At 36.9% G+C, this 22,488-nt stretch overlaps 1 protein-coding gene across 1 annotated transcript in view; it reads left to right on the top strand.

The window, feature by feature from the left end:
- Positions 1–22,488, top strand: part of LOC110452661 — a 31,928-nt gene that overhangs the window by 3,563 nt on the left and 5,877 nt on the right. Inside the window, exons 2-9 of the mRNA XM_021501309.1 lie at positions 2,267–2,329; positions 10,885–10,989; positions 12,747–13,010; positions 13,459–13,566; positions 14,569–14,658; positions 15,076–15,183; positions 15,802–15,900; positions 18,141–18,266. Coding sequence (XP_021356984.1) covers positions 2,267–2,329; positions 10,885–10,989; positions 12,747–13,010; positions 13,459–13,566; positions 14,569–14,658; positions 15,076–15,183; positions 15,802–15,900; positions 18,141–18,266 — 963 coding nt within the window. The remainder of the gene's footprint in view (positions 1–2,266; positions 2,330–10,884; positions 10,990–12,746; positions 13,011–13,458; positions 13,567–14,568; positions 14,659–15,075; positions 15,184–15,801; positions 15,901–18,140; positions 18,267–22,488) is intronic.

The following is a 22,488-nucleotide window of genomic DNA, read 5'->3' as shown; positions in this document are numbered from 1 at the left end:
GTCTCTGTTGACACATATTGACATTTTGTTGACACAGTTCTCAGGTAGACAACATTGAGTCTCTGTTGACACATATTGACATTTTGCTGACAGTTCTCAGGTAGACAACATTGGGTCTCTGTTGACACATATTGACATTTTGTTGACACAGTTCTCAGGTAGACACCACAGGCGCTCAGTATGTAACCGCTCCGTTACGAAAATAAATATTCGGTCTGTTGTTAGTTCTTGAATTCATACGTCTGTCTTAGCCGAATGTGCATCAACATCATTATAATTATGATAGCATTCGCGTTGATTTCTATCACAGACGAAGTATCAATAAAGGTCGAACAGCACATTTTGTATAACACTATGTCTTTGCATTTTCTCCATTAAAAACATAAACAGTCGCCAGGATATTATTCTATATTTCTTTTTTTTTTAATTCATTTCAAAATTTCGTTACCAGTTTCATTTAAATACGCTTAAACAACATGAACACATGCATATGGGATATTCATGTACGTGCACATAATATCTGATATTTTCATGAAAACAGTCGTTTTATAATTTAACCTACTTTAAGCTAAAAATCAATTGTTTCGCTAGGTCAAGGTAAATCAGGTGCGTCTAGCCTAACTTGTCAATACGAACCTCCATTAATATGCAATAAAGACATCGTTAAACTGGGGAGAGGAAAATAACAGAGAAATAACGGCCGCTAACGAAGCCATTTAAATGTCAATAAACGATTTTGTAACACGGAGTACACTAATGTGATTTATTGCTTGTGTTTCTAGTGGGCGGGAGGCGACTGGACAGATTTATAAAGCTTCGAAATCAGTAGGTAATAAGAATCGATTTGTTCAAGTCAAATCATATGAAATAGAAAAAATGACAGGGAATAGAACTAAAATAAGTCAACCACAACATAAAAATGACGCAACGCGAATTTAGAAAGCGAAACGTTACGGTAGCGTTATCGAAATTCGGAGTGACGAAAGAAAAGTACTCAGCCCTGAAGAAACTTTTAAACGGATAATCTTTATGAAAAAAAAAAGAAATAACCACTAACATAAAAATATATAAGCACTGAAAATAAAACTCCGCTATAATTGTATCTCCCCTGGCAGACATTGTAAGGTTCCTGCAATGTACATGTAAGCACAAGGACATGCCAATCAATTACATGGTGTGTTCTGTGTGTTAGGGGTGTTATTATTTTAGCCTCTCAGATAGTGTGAATTCTGTTTTTGATATAAAATTCAATACCCGCCTTGATACTATTGCTCTCCACTAGGCTGCGCTCTTTGCTACCTGTAAGTTTTGTATTTTACAGTCTCAAAGATTCAATAGCACAGGGTTCTGTCAGTATATGCAAGAAACCCTTTAAGAGATTGAAAAGTATATGAAATATTTTCATAACATAAAATCATATGTAATGTGTGGTCATTAAAAAGCTTAAAAAACGCATAACGTGTGTTTGGGCATATACACATACATGTCAAACTTACTTTTTCATTTGATGATCCAACCGACCGAGCTTTTGTTTTAAATCCTCGTTCATGTATTTTAATGCATTTTGATATCATTTACTTTGAAATGCAATTATAATAGTCATTGATGAGAGCTATATATCAAACGAAATTAATGTGTTTGGTAGATAGACTCAAGATAGACTCACTAGAGGCCTAGTACTATATTCATCGAACAGCATCAACCACTATTTCCGAAAGAGAGAAAAAAGCGGGAAAAAATTCGCCGTCTTATCTCCCAACCTCCAAAAAGTTTAGTATTTCCTGAACACAACGGAAAATACTAAGTTAACCTAATAACCATTTACCATGGTAACGAGAACGCCAAAATTTCAGGTTCCATACTCTAGTTACTGGCGTTGTGTCAATAAGCGAAACTACACAGTTGTATAATGGAAGGAGGGGTCGGATTGAGGCCTTGAGGGGTGGGGATGCTATACAGTCATAAGTCAATTTGCCGTTTATCCCATTTTTTTTTTTTTTTTTTTTTAAACTGCGATAATAGGTGTAGATTTCAGTATCACGAATAAATTGAAGGGTCCGTGGTACCGAACATCGATGCCATGGACCCTGCAAAATTATTCGTGAAAATTGGCGCTCTGTTAGTAGCAGTACATTTTTATACTTGAACAAGATTCGAACTGTAACACATGATGAAAACATTGATAAAGAGTTAACTTAAACATGATTGTATTTTAAAACTTAACTGTATCAAATAGTTTGTTAATTTTTATCGATTTGATTTTCAGCGGCCCGCAATGCTATGGGCGAATATATTGTACCGGCTGGAGGAAAAGCACTAACATCGCTTGGTAAGTGAATTCATATCAAATCGTATTGTATTGTACCGTCAGAGAGAAAAGGTACCAACATCGCTAGGTAAGTAAACTTATTGTGTACCGTCCGAGAGAAAAAGTACCAACATTGTTAGGTAAGTAAACTTATTGTATACCGTCCGAGAAAAAAAGGTACCAACATCGCTAGGTAAGTAAACTTATTGGGTACCGTCCGAGAGAAAAAGTACCAACATTGTTAGGTAAATAAACTTATTGCAAACCGTCCGAGAGAAAAAGTACCAACATCGCTAGGTAAGTAAACTTATTGTGTTCCGTCCGAGAGAAAAAGTACCAACACTGTTAGGTAAATAAACTTATTGTATACCGTCCGAGAGAAAAGGTACAAACATCGCTAGGTAAGTAAACTTATAGTATTGTACCGTCAGAGAGAAAAAGTACCAACACTGTTAGGTAAGTAAACGTATCGTGTACCGTCCAAGAGAAAAGTACCAACATCGCTAGGTAAGAAAACTTATTGTATACCGTCCGAGAAAAAAAGGTACCAACATCGCTAGGTAAGTAAACTTATTGTATTGTACCGTCAGAGAAAAGAAGCGCACACATCGCTAGGTAAGTAATCTTATTGTATTGTACCGTCAGAGAGAAGAAGCGCACACATCGCTAGGTAAGTAATCTTATTGTGTACCGTCCGAGAGAAAAAGGTACCAACATCGCTAGGTAAGTAAACTTATAGTATTGTACCGTCAGAGAGAAAAAGTACCAACACTGTTAGGTAAATAAACTTATTGTATACCGTCCGAGAAAAAAGGTACCAACATCGCTAGGTAAGTAACCTTATTGTGTACCGTCCGAGAGAAAAAGGTACCAACATCGCTAGGTAAGTAAACTTATTGTGTTCCGTCCGAGAGAAAAAGTACCAACATCGATAGGTAAGTAAACTTATTGTATTGTACCGTCAGAGAAAAGAAGCGCACACATCGCTAGGTAAGTAATCTTATTGTGTACCGTCCGAGAGAAAAAGGTACCAACATCGCTAGGTAAGTTAACCTATTGGGTACCGTCCGAGAGAAAAAGTTCCAAAACTGTTAGGGAAATAAACTTATTGTATACCGTCCGAGAGAAAAAGTACCAACATCGCTAGGGAAGTAAACTTAATGTATTGTACCGTCAGAGAGAAAAAGTACCAACATCGCTAGGTAAGCTAGCTTATTGAATTGTGCCGTCCGAGAGAAAAAAAGTACCAACATTGTTAGATAAATAGACTTATTGTATACCGTGCGAGAGAAAAAGTACCAACATCGCTAGGGAAGTAAACTTAATGTATTGTACCGTCAGAGAGAAGAAGCGCCCACATCGCTAGGTAAGTAAACTTATTGTGTTCCGTCCGAGAGAAAAAGTACCAACATCGATAGGTAAGTAAACTTATTGTATTGTACCGTCAGAGAGAAAAAGTACAAACATCGCTAGGTAAGTAAACTTATTGTGTTCCGTCCGAGAGAAAAAGTACCAACACTGTTAGGTAAGTAAACGTATCGTGTACCGTCCAAGAGAAAAGTACAAACATCGCTAGGTAAGTAAACTTATTGGGTACCATCCGAGAGAAAGAGTACCAACATTGTTAGGTAAATAACCTTATTGTGTACCGTCCGAGAGAAAGAGTACCAACATCGCCAGGTAAGTAAACTTATTGTATACCGACCGAGAGAAAAAGTACCAACATTGTTAGCTAAGTAAACTTATTGTGTACCGTCAGAGAGAAAAAGTACCAACACTGTTAGGTAAATAAACTTATTGTATACCGTCCGAGAGAAAAGGTACCAACATTGTTAGCTAAGTAAACTTATTGTGTACCGTCAGAGAGAAAAAGTACCAACATCGCTAGGGAAGCTAGCTTATTGAATTGTGCCGTCCGAGAGAAAAAAAGTACCAACATTGTTAGATAAATAAACTAATTGTATACCGTGCGAGAGAAAAAGTACCAACATCGCTCGGTAAGTAAACTTATTGTATACCGTCCGAGAGAAAAAGTACCAACATCGCTAGGTAAGCTAGCTTATTGAATTGTGCCGTCCGAGAGAAAAAAAGTACCAACATTGTTAGATAAATAAACTTATTGTATACCGTGCGAGAGAAAAAGTACCAACATCGCTAGGTAAGTAAACTTATTGTATTGTACCGTCAGAGAGAAAAAGTACCAACACTGTTAGGTAAGTAAACGTATCGTGTACCGTCCAAGAGAAAAGTACCAACATCGCTAGGTAAGTAAACCTATTGGGTACCGTCCGGGAGAAAAAGTACCAACATTGTTAGGTAAATAAACTTATTGTGTACCGTCCGAGAGAAAGAGTACCAACATTGTTAGGTAAATAAACTTATTGTGTACCGTCCGAGAGAAAAATTACCAACATCGCTAGGTAAGTAAACTTATTGTATACAGTCCGAGAGAAAAAGTACCAACATCGCTAGGTAAGCTAGATTATTAAATTGTGCCGTCCGAGAGAAAAAAAAGTACCAACATTGTTAGATAAATAAACTTATTGTATACCGTGCGAGAGAAAAAGTACCAACATCGCTAGGTAAGCAAACTTATTGTATACCGTCCGAGAGAAAAAGTACCAACATCGCTAGGTAAGCAAACTTATTGTATACCGTCCGAGAGAAAAAGTACCAAAACTGTTAGGTAAATAAACTTATTGTATACCGTCCGAGAGAAAAAGTACCAACATTGCTAGCTAAGTAAACTTATTGTGTACCGTCCGAGAGAAAAATTACCAACATCGCTAGGTAAGTAAACCTATTGGGTACCGTCCGGGAGAAAAAGTACCAACATTGTTAGGTAACTAAACTTATTGTATACCGTCCGAGAGAAAAAGTACAAACATCGCTAGGTAAGTAAACTTATTGGGCACCGTCCGAGAGAAAAAGTACCAACATTGTTAGGTAAGTAAACTTATTGTATACCGTCCGCGAGAAAAAGAACCAACATCGCTAGGTAAGTAAACTTAATGTATTGTACCGTCAGAGAGAAAAAGGACAAACATCGCTAGGTAAGTAAACTTATTGAATTGTACCGTCCGAGAGCAAAAGTACCAAAACTGTTAGGTAAATAAACTTATTGTATACCGTCCGAGAGAAAAAGTACCAACATCGCTAGGTAAGCTAGATTATTGAATTGTGCCGTCCGAGAGAAAAAAAAGTACCAACATTGTTAGATAAATAAACTTATTGTATACCGTGCGAGAGAAAAAGTACCAACATCGCTAGGTAAGTAAACTTATTGAATTGTGCCGTCCGAGAGAAAAAAAAGGTACCAACATCGCTAGGTAAGTTAACTTAGCGCAAACATCGGTGGATAAGTAATTATATTAACTTATTGTGTTGCATGGTAAGAGAGAGAAAGCGCTAGCATCGCTAGATAAGGAAACTGATCGTATTGTACCGTCGGAGAGAGGTTCTAGTCTAGTTTTTTTTTTCTTTTTTTCTTTCTAAACGATAGCATTGCCAAAACAAGTGAATTCAATTAACCACTTAGGAAAAGCGCCAACAGAAGTGAATTAACAATTCTACAATTTTAGATGGGATGGGTATCAATTATCTTCGCCGCCTTAGACCAAACATTCCAGGTTCAAAATACAGTTATTTCAAATGAGATATTCAATAAACAATTTATATATCATCTTTTAAACGTGAATATTTTGTATGTTTCCATCTAGGTTAGTCTTACTAGCGGTTACGCACGTTTTCCGTGTCAATATTTATTGCAAAACCTTGAACTAGACTATATTTCTCCCATTCTGTTATCAGAAATCTTCTTACCACTTAATTGTAATTTCACAACTGACATTTAATTATTAAGATATAATCTGTTTTACTCACTGATGTTTTACAGTCATTGTCAGTTACGTTAAATTAACGAAGAAATAAGTGGCAGGAATGTATTTCTGTTACACACTTGAAACCTTAATTACACTATGACCCACTTAAAACATTTAACTCGTTTCAATTACGGAACAAGTTCTATCAAGACCTGAACTATTTTAAAACAAGCTCAGCAGATCCACCCAATTGTCTTGATATACATCTTGAATGTACAGTGCTGGGGATCTACTGGTATCTTAACCAAAACTAGCCGTTGTTGTTTTTCTCGTGTTATAAATAAGGCCGTATAGATAATCATTTCCTAAATTTTATCAAAGAATATATTTAATGGTTATCAATTGTGATGATTCGGAATATATGGACGAGGGGAGGCAATCGCTTTATATTGTTTAAAAGTTAAAGCCAAATTGGATCACCCTGTTGCATTCCTTCAGATACAAACATTACGTTTTCCCATTTCAACACGACCTAGTAATATTCCAATTTTCAATATTCATGTATAATATAGTACAAATGTATTTTTTTCTTCTTACATTTGAAATATTTTTTGTACATTTTGTTACAAAAATGTATCAGAGGGGTCTCATACATGTGACACTTTTACCAGGAGTCTTTACACTGAATTATACATCACATGTGACACTGTTACCAGGAGGCTTTACACTGAATTATACATCACATGTGACAGGTTTCCCAGGAGTCTTTACACTGAATTATACATCACATCTGACACTTTTACCAGGAGTCTTTACACTAAATTATACATCACATGTGACACTGTTATCAGGAGTCTTTACACTGAATTATACATCACATCTGACACTTTTACCAGGAGTCTTTACACTAAATTATACATCACATGTGACACTGTTATCAGGAGTCTTTACACTGAATTATACATCACATGTGACACTGTTACCAGGAGGCTTTACACTGAATTATACATCACATGTGACAGGTTTACCAGGAATCTTTACACTGAATTATACATCACATGTGACAGGTTTACCAGGAATCTTTACACTGAATTATACATCACATGTGACACTGTTACCAGTAGTCTTTACACTGAATTATACATCACATGGGACACTGTTACCAGGAGTCTTTACACTGAATTATACAGCACATGTGACACTTTTACCAGGAGTCTTTACACTAAATTATACATCACATGTGACACTGTTATCAGGAGTCTTTACACTGAATTATACATCACATCTGACACTTTTACCAGGAGTCTTTACACTAAATTATACATCACATGTGACACTGTTACCAGGAGGCTTTACACTGAATTATACATCACATGTGACAGGTTTACCAGGAATCTTTACACTGAATTATACATCACATGTGACACTGTTACCAGGAGTCTTTACACTAAATTATACATCACATGTGACACTGTTACCAGGAGTCTTTACACTAAATTATACATCACATGTGACACTGTTACCAGGAGGCTTTACACTGAATTATACATCACATGTGACACGTTTACCAGGAGTCTTTACACTGAATTATACAGCACATGTGACACTTTTACCAGGAGTCTTTACACTGAGTTATACATCAAATGTGACACTTTTACCAGGAGTCTTTACACTGAGTTATACATCAAATGTGACACTTTTACCAGGAGTCTTTACAGTGAATTATACATCACATGTGACACTTTTACCAGGAGTCTTTACACTGAGTTATACATCAAATGTGACACTTTTACCAGGAGTCTTTACAGTGAATTATACATCACATGTGACACTTTTACCAGGAGTCTTTACACTAAATTATACATCACATGTGACAGGCAGATCATGTCCAGACGCTGCAGTAATATTGTTAGAATCAATGCGACTATGTTTGTTATATTTCTGTTGCTTTGGTTTAAGTTTGGCGTTCATCTCTAATTTTGTGGTTTTTGGATTCAAGCACTACTCAGTTAAATTGATGATCCCTGTGAATGGTATAGGAAGTAAAGAAAGTATACCCCTGACAATATCAAAATCTAATTTCTTATTATAATCATTTCTATGGCAGATTTTGTATGTATCAAAGAAAGAAATTTCCTTACAATTATATTGATGTGAAAATGATTGATTAATTTATTACTAATATCCTATGATCAAATATTAAAACAAATTTACAATGTCCACACACTGTTAGAATATCCCACAAAAATCTCTGACATAGATCGAATCATGAAGCAGACTTCTTACGCTCTCTTAAGTCCAAACTTTAAATTTCATTAAATTTAAATGGTTTTCTTTAGAAATTGGTCTGAATCAGTGAAAATGTCTGTATATGAATTCACATTTTATATTGAATGGAAATACTAGACAATCAACATTTCAAATTTTGACTTAGAAGTTTGAAATAGTTTTAATTAAATTGCTTATATGGAGCTTACATAAGCGATAAAGTCAATGAAATTATCTGATGTACATTTTATTTATAACTATACTGGATTTACAGATAAATAGATATATGTTAAATACCTTTAGCTAGAGTTTTGTTCTGTTATTCATTTTCTTTTATCATGACATTGAAAAGCTTTTTTTTTATCATATCATTGATTTTTAAATGTTATCTACAACCTTCCATATATACACTAAATATTGTTCAATAGTGTGACTTAAAGCTGTTTCACTATCAATGAAACGTAATCAAACACCGTTATGTGTAGATTTAATTAATTATGAAAAATACAGATCAATCAATTGAAATGTTTCAAGTTTAAAAGATATTTATCAAAAACAAAAATCCTGTATTGAATCAAGTTTTATAAAAAAAGTGTGTCATGCAATGCTTCAAACGGTACCGTTCAAACAAACAATTGACATATACATCAAATTTCAATTAACCATTTAAGTGTATCTGGTGTTTCATTACTAATTAACATGATTACCTGTTTACACATGAGGGATTTCAAAAGGTCGGGAAACAGTATATATATACCTAGTACACCTGATGGTGTGAGATCCGTTCAGTTAATGGTAGATATACGATCACCAGGTAGATATACCTGATAATGATGTTGTATCGACCAGCCTTCACCTCTCCTACCTCACCTGTGTAGTTATTAACTCCAGGTTACAATATACCTGTCCTAACATTTTTTCCTGTTACCTGTCTCGATAATTACACAAAGGACCAGGTGGTGTTCAATTTCATATGTACCTTAACTTGTAATCATATTTAAGGATACTCGTCCCACTACCAAAAATTGTAACTTCATTTTAGAAACTGCCTTTCCCGGCATGACTATAGCGTTGATAAATCATTTTGAAAAGAAAACCACACCATGGGAGACTTTTATGAGAAATAATGAAGATAAAATATACAAAAATTAATCCACAGCAGTGTTCTGAGTGTAAAACGTTAGCAGGGCTAGACCTGGATTCGAACCCTAGACTTCAGATTGTTATACTATCGCTCTAACCAACCCTGCTCTCTAGTCAAGGGAAGTGTCCTGACTAAACTGTGTTACAGCAATACCCCAAACAAAATTAATGGGAGGTTACTGTACATACGAAAAACAACCAGTTCAACAAGTATCCTTAATGCCTTATAGACACTGTAACACCAGTGTTTATGTTTTAAACTTTGAAAATTTGCCCAGCATTTATGGCAGACATTTTAAAATCTCAAATTACTTATATTATATCTGTGTGTGATACATTATTAGATATAAAGAAATGATCTGACGCTGTTCGGGTGTTTGCTAATAATATATGATTATGTATATGTTCTTTTGTGAATTTTCTGCCTGTATTTGAATATAAGGTATGTATTTTTCCTTTCTTGTGTCAATTAACAACTAACTTTTTAATATAATTTTGGTACATGCTACATTTTTATTCAGTGAATTATTTTGGTTACTAAACTGTATCACAAAATCATAGCCGATTAGTTTATGTTGAAGTATAAACTCTGGCAATTTGTACTTATTACTTAGTTAAACCAGATCTAGAGAACTTTATGATTGAAGTAAGCATTTTAGGGTTGGGGGTAGGGGCTCGGGGGTGGAGCGACTGGTCACAGTGGTGGATGGGGACAGTCGTACCAAATTATCTATTCTGCCTCAAAAAATATCCATATATACCTTTAATAAGTTTTTATTGATGACTTTATTTGAAAGCAGATTCCAGGGAAGTAAATTGGATTAGAGGAATCATATACGTTATGTATCTGTTGTCCTTTAAGTTGTAGCCAGATCAATTTAGGAGGACTAATGATTCTCACACCAGTGTATACATGTATGCATACACTACCAAAAAGCGTTTAGGAGAATTATAATTAAAATTAATAGATTTTGGCTTTATCTATAAACTTGAACATTTTCTTTTAATGATAAATTTCAAATATTGCCATGACCTTTTGACCTTGAAACTAATAAATAAATTGTGTATTATTTCAATATCAATTACAGTTACTAGTGATGATGAAAAATATGAACTTCAGACCTTCTTTGTTCACAGAAACCCCCAAATGAAGGTTTTTCACCCAGGACAGTTCTCAACAATTGCCCTATGTAACTATAGGTACCTTGGGGTAAAAAATCTTTAAAAGGTATCAAATATACCCCCAAATCTAACTTTCAGTTGGAACGCTGGACCTTCACTGAGTACAAATATTGACCTTTAAAGTACACTGAAAGTCATTATATATTCATTTGACCTTTCCAGGTAATCCTGCCCCTGGACCAGCCAACTACTGTCCCCATATCGGACTAACCCGAAGTTCGGCACCTCAGTATTCCATTGTAGGCAAGCACAGGTCCAATAATGATGGTAAGTGTATGGTCTCTTCTTCAAAACATTGCCTAATCCATCTTAATTCCCATCCATCCCAGCTCTATCTCCTGTGTTTTCTACATGCTTATATACCTGTGTCTGTGATACAACTCTATCTCCTGTGTTTACTACATGTTTATATACCTGTGTCTGTGATACAACGCTATCTCCTGTGTTTTCTACATGTTTATATACCAGTGTCTGTGATCCAATTCTATCTCCTGTGTTTACTACATGTTTATATACCTGGGTCTGTGATACAACTCTATCTCCTGTGTTTTCTACATGTTTATATACCTGTGTCGGTGATACAACTCTATCTCCTGTGTTTTCTACATGTTTATATACCTGTGTCGGTGATACAACTCTATCTCCTGTGTTTTCTACATGTTTATATTCCTGTGTCTGTGATACAACTCTATCTCCTGTGTTTTCTACATGTTTATATACCAGTGTCTGTGATACAATTCTATCTCCTGTGTTTACTACATGTTTATATACCCGTGTCTGTGATACAACTCTATCTCCTGTGTTTTCTACATGTTTATATACCTGTGTCTGTAATACAACTCTATTCATACTTCAAAATATTGTATCATAATTCTCCTCCATTCAATAATTTGCACTTACCTGCTTCAACCTTTACTTCAGGTATCCACATGCAAGCCTGATTAAAGCAAATATTTGTTAATAATGTAGAAAATATTGTTAACTACTGTATGAAGGGAAACTTTCACCCTGTCAAACTTCCCCCTACCCAATAAATCAATTTTCACCCACTTTTAATTTCACCCTTCATATTAAATTACTACATATGCATAACTTATATTTGGTTTAATGATACACTTGCGTTCATCATGGAGGGCAAAAAAGGCAGAAGTTAAACTGTGGCGAAAATGTTCCAGTATACTGTAATTCATTAAAGGCCCATCAACCTAGCTTTTACTTAAGCTTTAGTAATGACCTTGAACTTATTAACTCATTAACCCCTAAAGACACTTTTTTAACTCTTCCAATTCAAATGTTGGGATAGTTCATTATAAAATGTCAGGGGTGAATGAGTTAAATAGTCATATAAATATATTACTGCTGTTGGCATCATTTGTTCTCTAGAGTGCTTATAAATATTGCACCAGACAGACATACAATGATTCCCTTATATCTTACATCCTTAATTGGTGACCTACATTTGTGCCATATTTGGTAGAGAAAGTGCTTACCCTCTTTTGACACAGTCATGGTTAAATTTCAGGGCTTTCTGTGTTTTGACCCTCCAACATTTATTAGATTTCTGAAATTGCTAAATGTCAGTGGTTTACTGAAAGCTCAAGGTCAGGTCGTAGTCATGAAACTGTGCTCTCAACGCTCATCACTTAATTGGATTTTGTGTATCAAAAAGTAAAATGTAAACATTGAAAACAGTATTAGGCTTTTAAGTACTTTCAGATTTTTTTCCAAATCATTGACCATTTTTTTTTTTTTATAATTTTATGACTGGAACAAGGAATGAGGTTTGAGCACGAAATCAATGCTTGAGCTTGAAAATGGCTTCATGAATACAGGCCCTGCTAGTTTTTCTCACTGCTATATTTTCAAGAGTTAGTGTTGCCTTTCCTTTTGTTTTGGTGTGTCATAATTTCCTGTTGTCGTCTCTTCGTATTGACTTTCCTTGTGTGTTGAATTTTTCCTCTTTTTTTTTATCTTATGTTGTCCAGCCTCCATGTCGTTATAAACAACTTGTGTGATATTTATAGCCGGCAAAGGTATACCAGGTCCCTCGGACTATACAACTACTGGGGATCTGATCTGGAAGAAGAAAAACTCCACATTGAAAAGTCGTGGCAAGAGCTTCTTTGATGAGGAAGCTGCAAGGAGTTGTACAGTGATTGGACCTGCTAAGTATAATGTAGAGCACAAGCTTGGGAAAGATGGACCAAAATACAGCATCGCCCACAAACAATCTCCGGTGATTTATACAGGGCCCCCAAACAGCAAAGTGCAACCTGCCGACACACACGGTAAGTCGACAGAAAATAAAAGAATATCAGGGAGTTTAGCAATATACATGTATTATCTTTCATTTTGATACTTTGCATTTACAATTACTGAAAAGCGCAAAAACAAAACTAAAAATAAATCCTGTTGAAGTGTATGACTGGCAAAGTACAAGTCCCAATGTCAACTTGTTGGATTTTTCAGTTTCATTTTCTGTATATTTTCAAAAGATACAAAATAAGAACAAATGCATCATAAAACATGGTTCATGTGGAAGGCAACTGTAGAAAGTAACTTAGCTATTGTATAATTACTGCAATATTTAGCATATTTCAATTAATTGGGACTCTTTACCAAACAAAAAGCCTAGAGTCTAGGCCCTAAAACTTGTTGTACACAATTTCCTGCAGTATTAAGTAAATGCACTTCAAAAAACACCTGTAGCTTATTTTCCGTGCTGTCGATTTTCAGGGTTCCAGACTCCTGGTCCAAACTATCGACCAAATTCAAGCTACTGGAAACGAGGTCACGAAAAGTCCTTTGGTTCTGCCAGAAATATCAGCTACACAGAAAACCCAGGTAACATCAGAAATCTTTAGGAATATGGTTGGAATGAGTTTATATTTTCCATTGATTTCACTGGCATATATTCAATGGCCACATAGTTATTCTTGCAATTAAAACAATATTTACAACCTTCCAATCTATATATTTGGCACTAGTAGGTCTCCTTGGTGAACTCCTTTGTAAAATTTCAAATGCTAGTGATTTTATGGAATGAAATTGATCTCAAACATCCTTTTAGAAGCAAATATTTGCTATGTAGAACCTTGTATCTCTGAAAAAAATATAAGATTTCAACATTTCCATGTTATCAGATTGTCTGAAAAAGGTGTAATTCAGGCATCAATGTTGTTTTTTGTAATGTTTTCAAAATTTTACTGTAACAGCAGATTTCAAGAATCAACCTGGAGTATTATATATCCTTCTTGCCTTCCATAATAGATATCTCTGTCTAAAAACATTAATACAATTTGTAAATAATCCATGAAAAAATACAATTGGAACATTTAAAACCCCACCATATGAAATTGAACATTGATTAAAAAAAGAAAGCAGGTAATGTCATGCTCTTCACATAATTATTTCAAACACATGAATATATGGAAATTATTTCAACCTTTTTTCACACTTTGATTTCTGAAATTTCCAACTTGAGGGTATATATATACTACCTAATTCATTGTATGTGCTTTATATTAGAGTTAACTCCCCTTTAAAAAATGTTAACATTTTCTACTTGAATTCAAAAGTAGCTGAGGGATATCCCTATTTGTATATTTTTGTCAACAATAAAAGTCAAAACTATTCAATAAGATTCCTTAACAGGTTTCTTTGCGGAAATCTTTTGAAAAGAAGGTGTGTTAACTTGGCATATACCCCAATTAACCCTTTCACTACTGAAGACCATAATGGACTTATCCAGATCAATGCATGGTGGAGTTTACTAAAAATAACAAAGGGGTGAAGGAGTTAATGAAGTGCTAGTATCATATGATAATAATAGTTGTAGCATTGTAGGCCCGGGGGACTATTGCATCAAGGATCCTCCTGCTGGTGTGTCATACTCCTTCGGATCAAAACTCCCGCCAACTCCAAGTGTCAAGAGAGGTTAGTGTCACTATATAAACCAAAGTTTTAAAATGTAAAAAAAATCCCTAAACTTTCATAATTCGTTTATATGAAATTAATAAATGTTTGTATTCCATTAAATGTATGCATCATAAAACTAGATATACATCAAGTTCTATATATGTTTCCTCAATATAGTTTTGGTCATAATCGAGTTTACAATCATAAATCTTTTTTTCGAAACAAGTTAACACAAGCAAATATCAAAAGATATCTGATGAAGCCTCAACTTTAACTTAGAGATGAAACAAGTTGGCTAAATGAAATGGAACATCCACTTAATTGATGATGCTTAAGTATGTTGTGATTATATATATATCTTCTATTAATAAGGATATGTTCTTTGTTAAATGTTTCTGTTGAAAACGAAATGATTGATTTTCCTTTACTCATCAGCAACATATACTGAGAGTCCAGGCCCTGGGACGTACAATCTAGGAACAACTATAGGAAAAGCCACATCAGTTTCTATATCTGGAAAGGCAAAAGAAACTGACCTTGGAGGTATGTAGGTCTAATAGCTTTTGCTATGTTAATAAATAATCATGAAAATGATAATGACTTATGATTTGAATAACAATTCATGATCATATGATGTATTTTTGTTCATTTCACTAGAACAGCTACATGTATTAGATATGTTGTAGGCATGTTAGTACCGTGATTCCTCCTAGCTTCTGTATTTCTAAATGATAAGATAATTAATACCATTAGTTACCATATGCATGATGATTGGCTATCAATAGCTGTTTTCTTGTCTTTGCAGACCTATCACCATCAAACTGATATATCTATTGACATATTGTGATTTCAACCTGTTCTTGTAATGTATATGTTGCCATGGAGCTTTACATATTGCCATGGCAACTAAAATTTTACCATGCAAACAACACACTTCAATTTCCACTAACATATTGCCAAGGTGACAAATGTATTGCCATGGTTATTGCAGTGATGACTTCTGTACATATTGCCTTGGACTATTTACTATTATTGTCTTCTGCAGAGTGCCATCAGCAGAAGGTAATAATGGATTCAGTACATCACACAACTTTACCTTGATAACCTAATCAATATATTGCAATCTGTTGTTTAGATGGCTGATCTATTTCTATGCTCCAGTATTCCAGGGCCCGTCTCCTGCGACATATTACCTGCGCAACTCTATGAACTTTAATAGGAAGCCCATTACTCTGGCCTATCGCTGGTTTGGGCGTGATGGTAAGTGTAGGATCTGGCATCCACATCTTCTATCAGTCAATGATCATTTAATCTTCAATTTTATTTCAGATTGAAATTGACACACTTAACAAGAATGTCGATAGATCAAACATCAACTCAGCGGTCATTCAACCCGAAATCTGCCTATCATGGAGGCATTAATCCAAGAATATTTGAGAACACACCAGGACCAAATGCCTACAATATTCACACAACTGTGGGTACTTCTATAGCAGTCAGTCTTACAGGAGACCGAAAGAAAACCTATACGCCAATTAAGAAAGGGTCAACGTTTTTAGTACCGAGGGTATTGGATGTTACTCCCGGCCCAAATGCCTACAACCTTCAGGACAGTAAAGGGCTTGGAAAGACTGGATTCGCTGCTAGTTTTAAGGGATTCCGTGTTGATCCATTCAAACCAAATGTTGATCTGCTAGACGTGAACCCACATTACCATGGATTTTGGAAGGCTAAAAATGCATTCAAGTATGCACCTGTGCCACCAAAACCACCAAAAGATGGTTTTACATTTAAAGGTGATCGAAGGCATCCATTTAATGAAGCTAAGGGAACAAACGCTGTTTTTTTATTGCCACAGTTGGTAGATTCCAACCCCGGACCAGGCGCTTATGACATTGCTCCACTTTGGGGAAGACGTGCTTTAGAAACAGCGTTACTTGGAAAATCCAACGTTTACAAGACAAATCAGCGACCGTTTATATCAAGTGACATGTATGTGAGAGTACATCATCATTCAAGTGACAAGGACACTAAGAGACCTGATGCTGCGAAAAGCTGGCCATGTCATCAAGGTTACATTCCTTCACAACTGGAGGAAGAGTACACCAAAAGATTAGGCAAAATAAAGCAGTCCTCTCAGCCCGGTGTGTCATTCAAGGGCAGACGACTCAATTCATTATTCGGAGGTATTAAAGCATGCACGACTGATGACGGCTGGCTGATTCATCCTGCATGTGCTTATTAATGAACGCTGATATAATTTGTTGTCCCGGTTTGTAATTGCACCAACCTACATTGTATATGGCTTGTATATGATAATGGAGTAGCATTATTTTGGATTTTTTAATATACTGAAATACAAATTCATAGCATCCTAGCTTCCTACATTTTTTTAATTTTCAGCGTACACACTCAGATCCACAAATAGATCAATTTAAACTTTGTTTGATTTTTAATACTGTAAAGGTTCTTAAATTCGAGTTACACCGATTCCGAAAACAATACCATCAGTATTTTCTGTGTGAATTAAATATGAAGAAAAGGAAGTAAGAGTGCCTTGGTATACGTACGTTCCTGATATTGATAGTAATAAATGGCAGACCTATGATCAAAATGTTTACATGGGGTTTTGGGTCGCACATTGAAAGTTTATCACAAATATAGCGAAATATATGTTCTCAGTTACCCCCACCCACCCACGAAATAAAAGCACTTTACAGTAATCACCCTGACAATCATTGGTTGGTCAGGAGTTTCCTTGGGTAACGATATTTTACAAAATCAGTAATTTGATTACAGGGGTATAAATACTACCTGTCTATCTAAGTTATCTCCCCTGTTTGATGTGTTTTGAAGTTTTTATCCTATAATGATTTTATGAAATAATTGATCACTTAATTAATATGATTTGCATTGACAAGACTTGTATGAAGATATTTATGCATGTTGAATTCCGATCATGACTCACCAGAGTTTTTGCTCCAAGCACCGACGTTTTAAACGGCAACATATTCAATATAAATTGAAATAACCTGTTATATAAATTAAAATTAACATGTATATTGTTATATAAATTAAAATTAACATGTATATTGTTATATAAATAAAAATAAAAATTAACATGTATATTGTTATATAAATAAAAATTAACATGTATGTTGTGATATAAACTAAAATTAACATGTATATAACACCTTGCATTACTGGAATTTCTCATTTGTGACAAAGTGTTTGCATGATTATCATTAATTCAGCTTCTCATTCATAACCTTATTGGAATTATATTTGAATGTTACCAACTTAAAATCTGTAAAATCTGTTTAAATTCATATATATTCGTTTATGTATAATCCTATGCACTAGTATGGAAAGTTATCTAAATTTATACAGTTTTGGGAAGATAATTTGATGCCAACCTAAAATATATTTGCAATTTATAAATATACAGACAGATTTATATGTAAGTTCTGTTTGCTAAAAACATTTTTTTCCTGTTACAGAACCAAAAACTCCTGGACCAGCAGACTACTCGGTGTCAAAGAAAAATTTGAAAACTAATCCAATTTATTCTAATAGACAGCACACAAAGCCATCCTTCCCTGACTCCCTCAACTACACATCGAAAGGTAGGCTCCTAACTACCCCTATCCCTCCCTCACTACCCCTAGCCACCTGTCAACACCTCTAGCTACCCCTCATCTCAATACCCCTAGTCACCTGTCACCACCCCTAGCTACCCCTCATCTCACTACCCCTAGTAACCTGTCACCACCCCTATCTACCCCTCATCTCACTACCCCTAGCCACCTGTCAACACCCCTAGCTACCCCTCATCTCACTACCCCTAGTAACCTGTCCCCACCCCTAACTACCCCTCATCTCACTACCCCTAGCCACCTGTCCCCACCCCTAGCTACCCCTCATCTCACTACCCCTAGTAACCTGTCAACACCCTAGCTACCCCTCATCTCAATACCCCTAGCCACCTGTCAACACCCCTAGCTACCCCTCATCTCACTACCCCTAGCCACCTGTCAACCCCCCTAGCTCCCCCTCATCTCACTACCCCTAGCCACCTGTCCCCACCCCTAGCTACCCCTCATCTCACTACCCCTAGAAACCTGTCAACACCCTAGCTACCCCTCATCTCAATCCCCCTAGCCACCTGTCAACACCCCTAGCTACACCTCATCTCACTACCCCTAGCCACCTGTCAACCCCCCTAGCTACCCCTCATTTCACTACCCCTAGCCACCTGTCACCACCCCTAGCTGCCCCTCATCTCACTACCCCTAGCCACCTGTCAACCCCCCTAGCTACCCCTCATTTCCCTACCCCTAGCCGCCTGTCACCACCCCTAGCTACCCCTCATCTCACTACCCCTAGTCACATGTCACCACCCCTATCTACCCCTCATCTCACTACCCCTAGTAACCTATAACCACCCCTAGCTACCCCTCACCTCACTACCCCTAGTAACCTGTCACCAACCCTAAACAACTACCCGACATCTTACTACCCTAGTAACCGGTCACAACCCCTAGTTACCCCTCATCTCACTACCCCTAGCCACTTGTCACCACCCCTAGCTACCCCTCATCTCACTACCCTTAGCAACCTGTCACCACCCGCTCATCCCCATTTATAATTTCAAGCCACCTTTCACTACACCTAGCAATATTCAATATCCCTAGATATCTATCACTGTCACCTTATAGATTCTCTTTACCTCTTCAGCAACAATTCCTTATCCCTAGGCAACCCATCACTACCCTTTGTCTTCCTGCACTAACCCCTAGCTTGTCCTTCCCTACCCCTTGGCAACCCCCGTCTTCCACCTAGCCACTCTTCAATACCCCTTTCCACCCTTAAAAATAGAAATTTTATTTATTTTACAACAAATATGAAACTTATATTAATCACTCTTGTCAGCTCAGATGTTAGTGCACAAAGGGTCTTAATGTAAGTGGAAACCTGAGTTCCCAGAGAACACATAAGATCTGGGAATCAAATCCAACCCCCCACAACAACATATTGCCTACACCATCACACAGCCTACAACACCACCCAGGTTACATCACTATCTAGCTCACAACATCAATATTGCCCACACCAACACACAGCCTACAACACCACCAAGCTTATATCAATATCTAGCTCACAACATCATATTGCCTACCCCATCACACAGCCTACAACACCACCAACAAGCTTACATTAATATCTAGCTCAGAACATCATATTGCCCACACCATCACACAGCCTACAACACCAACCAGCTTACATCACTATCTAGCTCACAACTACATAGTGCCTACACCATCATAAAGCCTACAACACCACCAAGCTTACATCACTATCTAGCTAACAAGATCATATTGTCTACACCATCACACAGCCTACAACACCGCCCAGCTTACATCCCTATCTAGCTCACAACAACATATTGCCTACAACATCAAACAGCCTACAACACCAACAAGCTTACAACACTATCTACCTCACAACACCATATTGCCTACACCATCACACAGCCTACAACACCGCCCAGCTTACATTACAATCTAACTAACAACATCATATTGCCTACACCATCCCACAGCCTACAACACCACCAAGCTTACATTAATATCTAGCTCACCACCTCATATTGCCTACACCATCATACATCCTACAACACCACCCAGCTTACATCACTAACTAGCTCACAACTACATATTGCCTACCCCATCACACAGCCTACAACACCACCAACAAGCTTACATTAATATCTAGCTCACCACCTCATATTGCCTACACCATCATACATCCTACAACACCACCCAGCTTACATCACAATCTAGCTCACAACAACATATTGCCTACACCACCAAACAGCCTACAACCCCAACAAGCTTACATCACTATCTAGCTCGCAACTACATATTGCCTACACCATCATACAGCCTTCAACACAACCCAACTTACATCACTATCTAGCCCACAACAACATATTGCCTACACCATCACACAGCCTCCAAGCTTACATTAATATTTAGCTCACAACCTCATATCGCCTACACCATCATACAGCCTACAACTTACATTACTATCTAACTAACAACATCATATTGCATAAACCATCACACAGCCTACAACACCCCCACCACGCTTACATTAATATTTAGCTCACAACCTCATATCGCCTACACCATCATACAGCCTACAACACCACCCAGGTTACATCACTATCTAGCTCACAACATCAATATTGCCCACACCATCACACAGCCTATAACACCACCCAGCTTACATTACTATCTAGCTAACAACTACATATTGCCTACACCATCATACAGCCTTCAACACCACCCAGCTTACATCCTTATCTAGCTCAATATGAAACTTAGATTAATCACTCTTGTCAGCTCAGATGTTAGTGCACAAAGGGTCTTAATGTAAGTGGAAACCTGAGTTCCCAGAGAACACATAAGATCTGGGAATCAAATCCACCCCCCCACAACAACATATTGCCTACACCATCACATAGCCTACAACACCACCAAGCTTACATTAATATCTAGCTAACAACATCATATTGCCTACACCATCCCACAGCCTACAACACCACCAAGCTTATATCAATATCTAGCTCACAACATCATATTGCCCACACCATTACACAGCCTACAACACCACTCAGCTTACATTTCTATCTAACTAACAACATCATATTGCATAAACCATCACACAGCCTACAACACCACCAACAAGCTTACATTAATATCTAGCTCAGAACATCATATTGCCCACACCATCACACAGCCTACAACATCACCAAGCTTACATTAGTATCTAACTAACAACATCATATTGCCTGCACCATCACACAGCCTACAACACCAACAAGCTTACAACACTATCTACCTCACAACACCATATTGCCTACACCATCACACAGCCTCCAAGCTTACATTAATATTTAGCTCCCAACCTCATATTGCCTACACCATCACACAGCCTCCAAGCTTACATTAATATTTAGCTCACAACCTCATATTGCCTACACCATCATACATCCTACAACACCACCCAGCTTACATCAATATTGCCCACACCATCACACAGCCTATAACACCTCCAAGATTACATTACTATCTAGCTCACAACATCATATTGCCCACAACAACACACCGCCTACAACACCACTCAGCTTACATTTCTATCTAACTAACAACATCATATTGCATAAACCATCACACAGCCTACAACACCACCTAGCTTACATCACTATCTAACTCACAACAACGTATTGCCTACACCATCAAACAGCCTACAACATCAACAAGCTTACATCACTATCTAGCTCGCAACATCATATTGCCTACACCATCAAAAAGCCTACAACACCAACAAGCTTACAACACTATCTACCTCACAACACCATATTGCCTACACCATCACACAGCCTATTCATATTGCCTACACCATCACACAGCCTATAACACCTACCAGCTTACATTACTATCTAGCTCACAACATCATATTGCCCACACCATTACACAGCCTACAACACCACTCAGCTTACATTTCTATCTAACTAACAACATCATATTGCCTAAACCATCACACAGACTACAACACCCCCACCAAGCTTACATTAATATCTAGCTAACAACATCATATTGCCTAAACCATCACACAGCCTACAACACCCCCACCAAGCTTACATTAATATTTAGCTCACAACCTCATATTGCCTACACCATCATACAGCCTACAACACCACCCAGCTTACATCACTATCTAGCTCACAACTACATATTGCCTACACCATCACACAGCCTATAACACCTACCAGCTTACATT

The sequence above is a fragment of the Mizuhopecten yessoensis genome, unplaced genomic scaffold, assembly GCF_002113885.1.
Source record: "Mizuhopecten yessoensis strain PY_sf001 unplaced genomic scaffold, ASM211388v2 scaffold6779, whole genome shotgun sequence".
NCBI lineage: Eukaryota > Metazoa > Mollusca > Bivalvia > Pectinida > Pectinidae > Mizuhopecten > Mizuhopecten yessoensis.
Note: the sequence above shows the minus strand (reverse complement) of the source record. Positions and strands in the feature narration are given on the sequence as shown.